At 43.0% G+C, this 14,496-nt stretch overlaps 1 protein-coding gene across 2 annotated transcripts in view; it reads right to left on the reverse strand.

Annotated features, from left to right (window-relative positions):
* The window catches only part of BTBD11 (BTB domain containing 11), a 340,401-nt gene that overhangs the window by 114,027 nt on the left and 211,878 nt on the right, over nucleotides 1–14,496 (reverse strand). For both annotated transcript variants that reach the window (XM_033220772.1, XM_033220771.1), the window contains exon 3: nucleotides 1,133–1,337. In XM_033220772.1, the coding sequence (XP_033076663.1) occupies nucleotides 1,133–1,337 (205 nt within the window). The remainder of the gene's footprint in view (nucleotides 1–1,132; nucleotides 1,338–14,496) is intronic.

Below are 14,496 nucleotides of genomic sequence, written 5' to 3' on the forward strand. Positions count from 1 at the left end.
AGACAGACTCTGTCTCAGAAAAAAAAAAAAAAAAAAAAAGGAAAAGAAAAAAAGAAAGAGCAATCTCCATATAGCCTATGTTCCATCCTTTTCCCTTAACTGAAAGCCAAGAGACATGGTTTTGTAAGAGAGCCCAATTCAGCCCCAATGCATCTGGCAGAAACAGAGCATCCAACGAGCTTTCCAAAACCACTTGGCACCAAGTAACAGAAAGGAAAACTGTAGGAGCCCAAGTTGGGAGTTGTTCAGCTATATGTAGATCATATCTACAACAACAATAATAAAATTTAACATTTATTGAGCACCTACTATGTGCTGGGCACTGTTCAATTTATTTAATTTTCAAACAACCCTATGTAGGATTTACTCTTTGTATCCCTATTTTGCAGATGCCTTTCCCAAGGATCCCCAGCTTTTAATTAGAAGAGCCTGGATTTGAACCTAGGCAGTCGGGATCACAGAGCCTGCTCTCTTAACCACTCTTTTTGATAAATGGGTCACACCTACAGTACTTAGAGTAAATGGGTCTGTATGGAGGAGGGGCCTGATTCGTGAGGCACTGTGGGGAGAGGATCTATGAACCCGTCGCTAAAGGAAGTGGGGAGGCAGAGAGGAGGCCTCCAGGCAGTCTCCGGGTCCTCTCCCAGTTCCTTCCCTCCCCATGAGGATTCGGCTTCAAAGAACAGTCACACTGCCTCCCCCTGGGCAATCAAGCCCCTTGCACACCCGAGAGGCCCACTTCTGGCTGAATAGGTGCTTCTGGTTCTCCTGGGTCCCAGGGCAGCCAGGATGAAAGAAGATGAAGATAACTCCCACGCCAGGCGGTGGCGTCCTCCAAGACTGCCTTCATGAGGAAACCACCTTCACTGCAGAGGCCCTTAACCCTCCAGAATTTGCAGACCCACTTATCTGACAGGCCAGTTTTATCCCAAACAGAACCAGCCCTATAAAAATCCATTTCAAGGACCCCTACACAGGTCTAAGATACCCACTCAGGGTGCAAGGTTCCCACCGGACCACTCTGGCAAGTTTTAGGAAGTGAGTCCTTTCTACCCCCATCATTCTCCCCATTTGGACACTTGCCCCACCCTGGAGGCAGTACCCACACACCACAAGGCAAGGCATTTCTTACCTTTCCACCTGGAGGTTGACTTTGGAAGGCTCCACGTTGGGGTTTTCCCATTCCATTTGCGGGCAGTGCATGAAATAGCAAAGGGTGTACAGGGCCTCGGGCTCCCAGTACAGCGCCCCCTGCTTGTGGTGCAGGGGGGTGCCATTGCCGTGGTGCTTGGCATTGAGGGGCTGCAGGTGATGCATTGCACGGGACACCAGGTCACCTGTGGACAGAAGGAAGATTTCAGATCCTCCAGGCAGCCAACACTGGCAGAGAAACTGTACCTGAAGATCTCTGGAGAGACTCTGGTCCTTGCAGTCCCTTACTTAAATGAAATGGTCCATGAGACCTTGAAGTTACACACCAAGCAGAGAGGAATGGATTCATTTATTTGGCATAAGTTACTGAATCTGGGGTGCTGTTTCAAGCACAGAGGGCTGCTAAGATCATTTTAACCCTGCCCTTCTGGAACCCAATGTTTCTAACAAGGCACAGGAAGCTCTTTGCGTCCCGTTCTTGAGTACTGCCTCCCTCGCCTTGTGACACACCCTCTATGTTGTGGCCAACACTGCTTTAACGGTAGTCATAAGAATGGGCTATGCTCTCTCTTGCCCCTGAGCCTTGTGCATATGCTATTCCCTCTGCCCAGAACATTCTCTCCCTCTTCTTCTCCAGGCTAACTCCTACTGATCATCCAGGTATCTGCTTATAAATTAATTCCTCTAGGAAACCCCCTCTGGAGTCACCCCTGCCTTGACTTGGTTATCACACTGTACTTTTCTTTTTTTTTTTGAGATGGAGTCTTTGTTGCCCAGGCTGGAGTGCAGTGGCATGATCTCCACTCACTGTAACTTCTGCCTCCCGGGTTCAATCGATTCTCCTGCCACAGCCTCTTGAGTAGCTGGAACTACAGGTGCCTGCCACCACAACCGGTTCATTTTTGTAATTTTAGTAGAGATGGTGTTTCACCATGTTGGCTAGGCTGCCCTCGAACTCCTAACCTCAGGTGATCTGCCTGCCTCTGCCTCCCAAAGTGCTAGGATTACAGGCATGAGCCACCATGTTGGCCCTATAAAAGTAAATTTGATGACAACAAAACAGTGTACAGTTCACCCTTGAACAATGCAGGCTGGAACTGCGTGGATCCACTTATATATGGATTTTCTTCCACCTCGGCCACCCATGATACAACAAGACCAACCCTTCCTCTTCCTTCTCCTCCTGGGCCTACTCAACATGAAGATGACAAGGATGATGACCTTTATGATGATCCACTTCCACTTCATTAATAGCAAATATATTTTGTCTTCTTTATGGTTTCCTTAATAGGTTTTTCTTTTCTCAAGCTTACATATTGTAAGAATATCAATATATAAGAATACAACATAAAATACATGTTAATGGGCTGTTTATGTTATCAGTAAGGCTTCTGGTCAACAGTGGGATATTAGTAGTAAGTTTTTGGGGAGTCAAAAGTTACACAGAGAGTTTTGACTTCATGGGGGTTCAGTGCCCTTAAGTCCCACATTGTTCAAGGATCAAATGTAATTAATTTCTAGCTGAATTCTGGCCCTGTTTTCCTTTTTATAAATAACAGGTGTTAGAGAAGTGTTAAGGGCTCATATCAAATGGAGCCTTTCTTTTTAAAGTAATTAAGATTCAAATGAATTTAAAATAATCACTCTATAATCAATATTATTTAATGCACTGGCCCTGTCCCACTTATGATCCTCTCATGCACATCAGAATGTGTTGCATACCTTGGGAGACAGTCGACTAAGGTATCCGTGATGGTTAATTTTTTTTTTTTTTTTGAGACGGAGTCTCACTCTGTCGCCCAGACTGGGGTGCAGTGGCGCGATCTCAGCTCACTGCAACCCCTGCCTCCTGAGTTCAAGCAATTCTCCTGCCTCAGTCTCCTGAGTAGCTGGGATTACAGGCATGCACCACCACTCCCGGCTAATTTTTTTGTATTTTTAGTAGAGATGAGGTTTCACCATGTTGGCCAGGCTGGCCTCGAACTCCAGACCTCAGGTGATCCACCTGCCTTGGCCTCCCAAAGTACTGGGATTACAGGCGTGAGCCACCGGTGCCTGGCCAGTGATGGTAAATTTTATGTGTCAACTTGGCCAGGCCATGGTACCCAGTTGTTTGATCAAACACTAGTCTAGATGTTGCTCTAAAGAAGGTTTTCTTTTTTTTCTTTCCAACTTTTATTTTAGGTCCGGGGTTACACATGCAGGTTTGTAACATGAGTAAATTGCATGTTGCAGGGGTGTGGTGTACAGATTGTTTTGTCACCAGGTAAACAGCATAGTACCAGACAGGTAGTTTTTCAATCTTCATGCCCCCTCATCCCCTACCCTCAGGTAGGCCCTAGAGTCTATTGTTCCCTTATGAAGGTATTTTTTAGATGTAATTAACATTTAAATCAATAGACTTTGAGAAAAGCAGATTACCTTCCACAATGTGGGTGGGCCTCATCCAATTAATTGAAGGCCTTAAGAGAAAAGACTGAAGTTCCCCGAAGGGGAAAGCATTCTGCCTCCAGACTGCAACATCTTCTGCTAGAATCTCCAACCTGCTGGCCTGCACTGCAAAATTTTGGACTTGCCAGCTCCCATAATCGCATAAGCCAATTCCTTAAAATAAATGACTTTCTTAGTCTTTTTCTCTACAGAGAAAGAGAGAGAGAGAAATCCTGTTGGTTCTGTTTCTCTGGAGAATGCTGACTAATACAATATCTGACATGATGCTAGCCCCTGTTGGGGGGCTGTGTCTTTCCCATCCCCTCTCATTGTTCAGCTGAAACCAGGCCTTTAGATCTCACCCCTTCTCCACTATCCTGCTGTACATTTCAACGTGACACATTTACCTAACATTCAAACTCGAGTAAGTGAGGCAAAGTGAGAGGCAGGAGTTGCTCTTCCAAAGGCTTAGGACTCATCTCCTGGCTTCCTATTTCCTGCCTGAGGGAGGAGCTACTACTTCAAAAGATGACTGACAAGAGGACTGTTCACCAGCTTTAGGGGGGTTGACTATGGGAATGAGGTTCACAGAGTTCTTGATTGATTGATTATAGATGCAGCCTTAAAGTCCTTCTCAAGACAAGATTCCAAGCAGCTATTATTTTTTCCCCCTTTTTTTTTAAAGAGACAATCTGTCACCCAGGCTGGAGTGCAGCAGGGCGACCATAGCTCGCTGTAGCCTGGGCTCAAGTGATCCTCCCACTGAAGCCTCCCAAGTAGCTGGAACTACAGTCACAAGCCACCATGCCTGGCTATTTTTTAATTTTTAATTTTTTAATTTTTTGTAGTGGAGATGGAGTCTTGCTTTTGTACCCAGCCTAGCCTTGAACTTCTGGCCTCAAGTGATCCTCCTGCCTCAGCCTCCCAAAGTACTGGGATTATAGGAGTGAGCCACAAGCAGCCCCTATTTCTATTAGGAGTTGTCAAAATAAAGAAAAGCTCTATGTTATCTAAGTCCTAAGGCTTTGTCAGGACAGCCTAACTAGACTATAATCCACTGAGCTCAGTGCCTGGCCAACAGATCAGGGCCTTGAGCAGATGGCAGCAGGCGGTATGATGGTTAATTTTAGGAGTCAACTTGACTGGATTTAGGGATACCTAGATAGCTGGTAATGCATTATTTCTGGGTGTGTCTGTGAGAGTGTTTTCAGAATAGACTGGCATTTGAATCAGTGGGCTGAGTGAGGAAGACCTGTCCTCACCCAATGTGGGCAGGCACCATCCAAGTGGCCAAGACCTGGAGAGAACAAAAAGGCACAGGAAAGGTAAATTCTCTCTCTCTCTCTGTCTCTCTTCTGGAGCTGGAACACTCTTCTCTTGCCCTTCCACCTCCTGCCATATGAGGACATGGCAACAAGCCACCATCTTGGAGGCAAAGAGAGCCAGACCACTTGACCTTGACCTGGCTGGTGTATTGATCTTGAACTTCCCAGCCTCCAGAACTATGAGAAAACACATTTCTGTTCTTTATAAATCCTCCAGTCTCAGGATTTTTGTTAGAGCAGCACGAATAGACTAACGCAGGGGGTTACATCCTTACATCTGTCTGCATCTTCACATACCCAGCCCTGAGCCTGCCTCTCCACTCTCCATTTCCCACAGCTGGAAAATTCATCCAAGAAAAATTTTAAAAGCATCAAGGAAGGACATTCTTTTTTAGAGGCAGATCACAGGGAAGACACAAGGGCAGCTGCAGATGGAAAACGTGGAGAACTACTGCCGAAAGTTAGGTAGGGGTCAAAGGAAAGAGTTCAAATCTCAGCTCCAGCCTGTGTAAACACAGGTGAGTCACTTGACCTCTTAGGTGAGGAATAATCTTCACCTCTCAGGTGGTTATGAGGGTTAAGTGCAAAATGTGCAAATGCCTGGCACACTTGGCATTGAATAAGCAGTTCTTCTGGACTCATGGCCTACCTGCTCTTCCTCCTTTCTGAGTGGTGAGACCAGGATGCTGGGTACATGGGACAGAGAGGGATAGTCCTGCCAGCAACCTGAATCCTGAGCACCTGATATGCTGCTTCATGCTGGGGTTGACTTTTTAGGACTCTACACTGCAAAGCTGCTCACTCCTGGGGTCCCTTTGGGCACTGAGATCCCTAGCTGCTACTGCTTCCTTTTTCTCTCCATTCTCATCTTTTAGAGATTGCACTCCCTGGGAGGAAGAAAAAAAAGGAAGTTAAGCTGGGTGCCTGCCTCCAGGCATTCACATCACTCTAGCCTAGTAAGGGGAAGCTCCAACCACTGGTCAGAATAAGAGCTCCCAATCAGTGAAAGTTGGGAAGGGATCTAGAAGAAAACTCAAAGATAGAGGCCTGGGGTGGGATCAGGCACTGTGACAATGTTTTTAATTTTCCGATGAGGACAGTGACCTAGAGTAGAGGAAACGGAGACAGCAGAGGTAGAAGCCCCAATATGCTGAGCACCTACCATGTCTCTGGACATTTAGACACGTTTTCTGATTTGATTTATATAAGAGCCACATGAGGTGGGTATTATTATATCAATTTCAGAGATGGGAAAATTGAGGGAGGAGGCAACTAGCCCAGGCGTCACTCAGCAAGTGGCAGACTGTGACTTCAACCTGGAGTTGGACATACAATGTTGGCTTGTGTTGTCACTACAACACAGTGCCTCCAAAAAGCCACAAATCTAGAACCCACTTTTGGGTGGGGCCCTTAAAAATTCTGATGAAGAGTCTGAGGCTCAAATCCCAAACATCTCCCAAAGTCGGTGCCATCGCACACTCCAAAGTGGGGCCCACTTGGTGGGGTGGGGGCTCAGGAGATTGGTCGGCCTCTGCTGATGGAACAGAGCTTCCAGCTTGGGGTTCTCAGAGTCTGTCCCGTTGGTGTCTCTCTGGAGGACAGTGGGGTGGCAGATGGGTCAACCTGCATAAGTGACCAAAGAGGCTGTAAGAAATCACCGAGCAGGAAGAGCCTGGAGGGGTGGAAGAAGCAACTCAACAACCAGGGAGGCCCGGAAGGAAGCTGGTGCCGAAATCAACAGAAACCTGGCTTCTCTGGTCAGACTTCCTGCCTAGCCCCTGGCAGAGCTGAAAGAGCTGCTCCCTGAAAGCTGTGAAAAGGAGGAGGAGCTCAGGCAGCTGAGCTCTGGGGTCACCTGAGGAGGCTAAGGTGGATGACAGCAAACCAGCAGCTAGTGCTTCCTGTGTGCAGGATAATTCTCAGCACTTTAAACCTGTGACACCGATTTAAGTGCCACATGACCCAGTGGGCAGGTCTTGCTAGTATATTCATCTCACAAATGAGGAGTGTGAGGCACAGAGAACTAATAAGACTGAAAGTACCCTGCCACTGAGTCCAAGAACTGGCCTGGAAGCTGCTGCCATCTGGCTCTCCCCCACACCACACTGCCCCGTGAAGGCAGAGGTCTTCATGCCCTGGGAGCAGCGCTGACACAGTGAGGCCTCCGGAGATCCCAAGCTGCTTCTGCATCCCCAGGGTTTTGGCAGAACAGCTCAGCATCCCTTCCACTGGTGTCTGTTGGTGGTGGCATTCTTGGTGGGCATAGAGTAGGGAAGAGCCGCATAGACCGTGAAGGCAGGGTTGATGCCAGTAGCTTTGGAGAGGCCTGGAGACTTCCCAGTCCTGCCCTTGGCTGGGAGGTCAGGGTCGTCCAAGGCAGCCCCAACCATAGGCTCATGCAGGTTCACAGGAGGCCAAGGCTGCAGGCTGTGGGCAGCCCCAAGCTGGGCCACAGCCTGGCAGGAAGAAGTGGTGGTTACACATCAGATGCCACCTGGGGACTCTGAAAAACTGCGGGGCGCAGAGGCTGGAATTCCTGTGAATCTGCATTTAGAGGGCAGAGTCTGAGAAGCTCTGAGGTTGGCCAGATCTGAGGTAGACCTGGCCTCCACTGCCCCCAGAGAGAAGCAGTTTGAAGGGTGTGGGCTGCCCGGTAACTGAGCCATGTTGACACTCACTGTCCTCTGGGAGGAAGGCTGTGCTGCAGACAGCCTGGAGTGAGCAAGGGAGGGCGAAGGGAAAGCCAAGGGGGAAGGCTGCCATCAGGAAGATGTGAGAAGCGATTCTATTTCTTTTTCTTCCTTTTCAGTTGACACATAAGAATTGCACATATTTATGGAGTACACAGTGATATTTTGATACATGTACATAATGTATGATGATCAAATCAGGGTAATTACCATATCCATCACCTCAAACATTTATCATGTCTTTGTGCTTGGAACATTCAAAATCCTCTCTTCTAGTTTTCTGAACATATACAATACATTATTGTTAACTATATTCACCCTACAGTGGCAGAGGACATTAGAACTTGGTTCTTGATCTAGCTGTAATTTTGTATCCATAACCAACCTCTTCCTATCCTCTTATCCCAGCTACTCTTCCCGCCTTCTAATAACTATAATGTTAGTCTCTACTTCTACAGGCTCAATTTTTTATGATTCCATATACGAAGAAGATCATATGGTATTTATCTTTCTGTGCCTGACTTATTTTATTTAATATATCGTTCTCCAGTTTCATCCACGTCGCCATGAAGGACAGGATTTCATTTTTAATGGTTGAGTGGTATTCCATTGTGTATATATACACATTTTCCTTATCCATTCATCTGTTGATGAACTCATCATAGGTTGATCCATATCTTGGTTTTATAAATAGTGTTACAATAAACATGAGGGTGCAGACATATCTTGGATATACTAATTTTTGTTCCTTTGGATAAATGCCCAGTAGTGGAATTGTTGGATCATATGGCAGTTCTATTTTTAATTTTTTGAGGCTCCTCCACACTGTTCTCCATAATGGCTGTACTAATTTACATTCCCACTAATAGTGTGTGAGGATTCCCTTTGCTCTACATCCTTGCCAGTATTTGTTATTTTTTCTTTTTGATAACAGCCATTCTAACTGGGGTGAGATATCTCAGTGTGGTTTTGATTTGCATTTCCTTGATGATTATTGATGTTAAGCATTTAAAAATATACTTGTTGGCTGTTTGTATGTCTTCTTTTGAGAAATGTCTATTTAGATCTTTTGCACATTTTAAAATCATATATATATATATATATTTTTTTTTGTGGTTCAGTTCCTTGTCTATTCTGGACATTAGTCCTTTGTCAGGTGAATAGTTTGCAACTATTTTCTTCCACTCCAAAGACTGTCTCTTCAATTTGTTAATTGTTTCCTTTGATGCACAGAAGCTTTTTCATTTGATATAGGCTCATTTATCTATTTTTGGTTCTGTTGCCTGTACTTTTGAAGTCTTACCTCTAAAATGTTTGCCTAGACCAATGTCCTGAAGCATTTCCCCTATGTTTTCTTCTAGGAGTTTTACATTTCAGGCCTTGCATTTAAGTCTTTATCCATTTTGAGCTGATTTTTGTATATGGTGAGAGATAGGGATCTGGTTTCATTCTTCTGGATATGGATATCCAGTTTCCCCAGCACCATTTATTGAAAAGAGTGTCCTTTCCCTAATATACATTCTTGGTCCCTTTGTTGAAAATCAGTTGGCTGGAAATATGGATTTATTTCTGGGTTCTCTATTCTGTTCCATTGGTCTATGTGTCTGTTTTCATACCAATACCATGCTGTTTTGGTTACTATTGCTTAGTATACTTTAAAGTCAAGTAGTATGATGCCTCCTCTTTTTGCTTAGGATTGCTTTGGCTGTTTAGGTTTTTTTGTGTTTCCATATAAACCTTAAGGTGTCTTTTCTCTATTTCTTTGAAGAATGTCATTGGTGTTTTGATAAGGATTGCACTGACTGTAGATTTCTTTGGGTAGGGTGGTAATTTTCCAATGTTAATTATTCCAAACCATAAGCATGGAATGTCTTTCCATTTTCCGTGTTCAATTCTTTCATCAGTGTTTTGTAGTTTTTATTGTAGAGATCTTTCACCTCCTTGCTTAAATTTATCCCTAGGTATTTTTTTTCTTTTTTTTTTTGTAGCTATTGTAAATGGGATTGCTTTCTTGGTTTGTTTTTCAACTAGTTTGTTATTGGCATATAGAAATACTACTGATTTTTGTATGTTGATTTTGTATCCTGCAACTTTACTGAATTTGTTACTCAGTTCTAACCGTTTTTTGGTGGGGTCTTTAGATTTTTCTAAATATAAGATCATGCCATTTGCAAAGAGGGGCCATTTTACTTCCTGTTTTTTGATGTGGATGCCATTTCTTTCTCTTGCCTAATTGCTTGTTAGGGCTTCCAGTACAATTCGAAAAAGAGTGGTGAAAGTGGGCATCCTTGTACCATTTCTTAGGGCAAAGGCTTTCAGATTTTTCCCCATTAAATATAATGTTATTTGTGGGTGTGTCATATATGGCCTTCACTATGTTGAGGTTTGTTCCTTCTATGCCTAATTTGTTGACAGTTTAGGGATGTTGAATTTTGTCACATGCATTTTCTGCCTCTATCGAGATACTCACATGGCTTTTGTTCTTTATTCTGCTGATGTGATGTGTGTGTTTATTGATTTGCATATGCTGAACTATCCTTGTATTTCTAGGATTCATCCAACTAGATTATGATGTATTATTTTGCCAATGTGCTGCTGAATTTGCTTTGCTAGTATTTTGTTGGGATTTTTGCATTTATGTTCACCGAAGATATTGATCTATAATTTTCTTTTTTGTTGTGATTTTGTCTGGTTTTAGTATTAGGATAATATTGGCATTGTAGAATGAGTTAGGAAGAATTCACTTCTCTTCAAGTTTTTTTGGAATAGTTTGAGAAAAATTGGTGTCAATTCTTCTTTAAAAGTTTGGTAGAATTCAGCAGTAAAGCCATTCAGTCCTGAGCTTTTCTTTGTTAGGAGAATGTTTATTACTGAGTCAATCTCATTACTTGTTATTGTTATGTTCAGGTTTTCTATTTATTCATGGTCCAATCTTGGTAGATGGTAGGTGTCCAGGAATTTATCCATTTCCTCTAAGCTTTCCAATCTGTTGGTGTATAGTTGTTCATAATTGTCTCTAACGATCCTTTGTATTTCTGTCATATCAGTTGTAACGCCTCCTTTTTGTCCCTAATTTTATTTATTTGGGACTTCTCTGTTTATTTCTTAGTCTAGCTAAAGGTTTGTCAATTTTGTTTATCCTTTCAAAAAACTTTCAATTTTGTTGATCTTTTGTATTGTTTTTCAGTCTCTATTTCATTTATTTCTGCTCTGATCTTTATTATTTTTTTTTCCTTCCACAAATTTTGGGTTTGCTTTCTTCTTGCTTTTCTGGTTCCTTAAAGTGCATTGTTAGGCAGTTTATTAAAAATCTTTCTACTTATTTTGATGTAGGTGTTTATTGCTATAAACTTTTCTCTTGGCACTGATTTTTGTGTATACTATAGCTCTTGGTATGTATGTTGTGCTTCCCTTTTTATTTGTGTCAAGGAATTTCTTAATTTTTTTTTTTTTTGAGTGACAGGGTATTGCTATGTTGCCCAGCCTAGAATGAAGTGGCTATTCACAGTTGTGACCGTAGAACACTATAGCCTCAAACCCCTTGGCTCTGGTGATCCTCCTGCCTCAGCCTCCTGAGTACAGATGCATGTCACTGCGGGTGGCTCTTTAATTTCTTTTCAAATTTCTTCATTGACCCATTGGTCATTTAGAAGCATGTTGTTTAATGTCCACGTATTTCCAAAGTTCCTCGTTATTTCTTTGTTATTCTAGTGTTATTCCTTTGTGGTCTGAAAAGATACTTGATATGATTTCAGTTTTTAAAAATTTGTCAAGACTTGTTTTGTGACCTAACATATGGTCTAAACTGGAGAATATTCCATGTGTTGTTGCAAAAAATGTGTATTCTATGGCTGTTGGGTAAAAAGTTGTATAATGTCTGTTAAATCCATTTGGCTTAAAGTGCAGTTTAACTCTGATGTTTCTTTGTTGATTTTTCTATCTGGATGATCTGTCCATTACTGAAAGTGGGGTGTTGAAGTCCTCTACTATTATTGTATTGCAGTAAATCTCTCCCTTTAGCTAATAATGTTTGTTTTATATATCTGGGTGCTCTGGTTTTGGGTACATATATATTTAAAACTGTTATATTCTCTTGCTGAAAGGATTCCTTTATCATTGTATAATGGCCTTCTTTGTCTCTTTTTATGTGTTTTGGTTTTTTTTTTGACTTAAAGTCTATTTTTGTCTGAAATAAATACAGCTACTGTTGTAAGCTTTTGGTTTCTGTTTGTGTAGAACATCTTTTTCCATCCCTTCACTTTCAGTCTATGTGTGTCTCTATAGGTGAAGTGAGTTTCCTGCGGGCGGCACATAGCTGGGTCTTGCTTTTTTTATTCTTTCAGCCGGTCTATAACTTTTAATTGGAGAATTTAAACTATTTACATTCAAGGTTGTTAATGATAAGTGAAAACTTACTCCTGTCATTTTGTCAATTGTTTTCTGATTGTTTTTTATATTGTATATTATATTGTATATATTTCTTCCTCGCTTATTGCTTAGCTTTGCAGTTTGGTGGTTTTCTGTAGTAGTAATATTTGATCCTTTTGTTTCTCATTTGTGTATTTGCTTTATCAGTGAGTTTTATACATTCATGTATTTTTATGAGGGTAGATATTATCCTTTTACTTTCAGATGTAGGGCTCCCTTGAGCATTTCTTGTAGGGCAGGCATAGAGGTGGTAAATTCCCTCAGTTTGTTGTTGTCCTGGGAAGGCTATTTCTCCTTCATTTCTAAAATATAGCATTGCTGGATATAGTCTTCTTGGCTGGCAGGATGTTTTTTTTTCCTTTCAGCACTTTGAATATATCATCCCATTCTTTCCTGTCCTGTAAGGTTTCTGCTGAGAAATCTGTTGCTAGTTTGATGGGAATTCCCTTATATGTAGCTGGATGCTTTTATCTTGCTCTTTTAAATTTTTTCTGTGTCTTTGACATTTGACAGTTTGACTATAATGTTCCCCAGAGGGGATCTTTTTGGGTTTAATCTATTTGGAGATCTTTGAGCTACCTTATCTGAATGTCACCTATATCACTCACAGGACTTTTGAAGTTTTCAGCTATTATTTTATTAAATAGGCTTCCTATGCAGTTGCTTTTTATAATTTTATGGAGTAGCTTTTGCAAGGAAAGACTTTTTGCTGTAGATGTATCTATAGTGTTAGTTGGGTAGGATTCTTTGGCTTGATTCTGGGTGGATCCAGCAGTGTAGATTTTGTACGATTTCTTCCGCTGTAGTCAACGTCAGCAGTGTCTGCATGTTCCTCACTAACTTAGACTGTAGTTGTTTGTGATGGATGTGGTATGGTTTTGCTGGGGACAAGGATGCTGGATGGGCCAGTCCTTGGGCTCCTGGATGGCGCACAAAGGTGCATGGTGGTCCCACCACTGAAGAGGCAGGTTTACTGGACAGCAATGGCAGTGGACCCTGGTTGGGCCTGTCCTGGGGCCCTTGAGTGGCACACATGGGTACTGGTGATGGTAGACCCTGGGTGAGCTGATCCTCAGGCTCTTGGGTGCTGTGTTTGGGTACTGATGCTGGTGGTCTTGTCTTTAGGTCCCTGAGTGATGTGTGGGACCACTGAAGGGGGCAAATTTGCTATTGGTGTTAGCCCTGGGGCAGGAAGCTCTCAAATACTGGGGAGTGTGTGCTTTGGCTTCCTATGTCCTGGAGGCAGCCTCCCTGATGTGCAAGACTACCTGTTCCCCATGGCATAGGGCACTGACTGGGCTTAGGTGCTAAGGATGTGGCTGCACTGCTGGGTCCAGCTGGTGTTGCAATGCTGCAGACTTCTGAGTGGACATGGGAGATGTTAGCTGAGTCCCAAGGGTGTGGAGATGCAGGGGTTACTGGGTTCCAGGGCAGGATGTAGTCTAGTAATGACTACTCTCAAATTGGTGCTATGCTGCAGCTTGGTTTTGCAGGAGTGGGGAGAAGGGAGGGACTATCCAAGAGTGAATCCCCTCTCCAGAATAATGCAGTTTCCTGGACTCTAGGCATCTCCCTGTGCTAGGCTTGGGTCCTGTGAGGGCTGAGGGGTTTTCCTGTAACTAGCATTGCAGGTGTTCTAAATAGCAGGCCACTCTCTGACCTCTGGATTGAGAGGAACGGAGACATCGCTGGATGATTGGCCAAAGAATCAAAGAACCAGAGGCTCCTAGTGTTGGGACTGGCCTTTGAGCTAATCCAGCCTGTCCTCTCCAGAGTCCTTTCTGTAGCATTCAGCAGTGAGAAACTATTATTACCACTATTACTAGTAACAATAGTAAAAGCTGTATCACGTGCTGTGAAAAGTATTTAATATACATTGTTTTTAATCCTAACAGTGCTCTATAAGGTATGTATTAATATCATTTCAATTTCACAGTAGTAATCCTCAACTGGGTTGCTTTTGCCTCCCAGGGAACATTTGGCAGTGTCTGGAGACATTTTGATTGTCACATCCAGGTGTTTGCTACTGGCATCTAGAGGTTAGAGATACTGCTAAACATGTTACAATTGACAGTTCTCACAACAAATAATTTAGTTCAAAATGGCAACAGTGCCAAAGTTAAGGAACAATGTTTTGCAGACAAGAAAACAGGCCCAAGGTTACAGGGTTAATAAGAGGCAGACAAGATTTCAACCCAGGTCTGTCTGACTCTAAGGTCTGTGCTCTTCACTCCAAATAATTGGAGTCCCTCTTTCAAAGGCAGCCCAATGAAGCCTTGGCCAGCTCTCGGTCCATCTTGAAGCAATTTAGCATTATGTAGCAAAGGTACTAACAACTACTCATAACTCCTGACTCAGTAATTCCATTTCTGGGAATCTGTCCCAATATTTGAATTCAAAATGTAGCAAAATCTTCATGCACAAGGATTTGCACCCAAACCTTACTTATGGAATCCAAAATTTGACAAACA

This window comes from Trachypithecus francoisi, unplaced genomic scaffold, assembly GCF_009764315.1.
Source record: "Trachypithecus francoisi isolate TF-2019V2 unplaced genomic scaffold, Tfra_2.0 Lachesis_group11, whole genome shotgun sequence".
NCBI classification, from domain to species: domain Eukaryota; kingdom Metazoa; phylum Chordata; class Mammalia; order Primates; family Cercopithecidae; genus Trachypithecus; species Trachypithecus francoisi.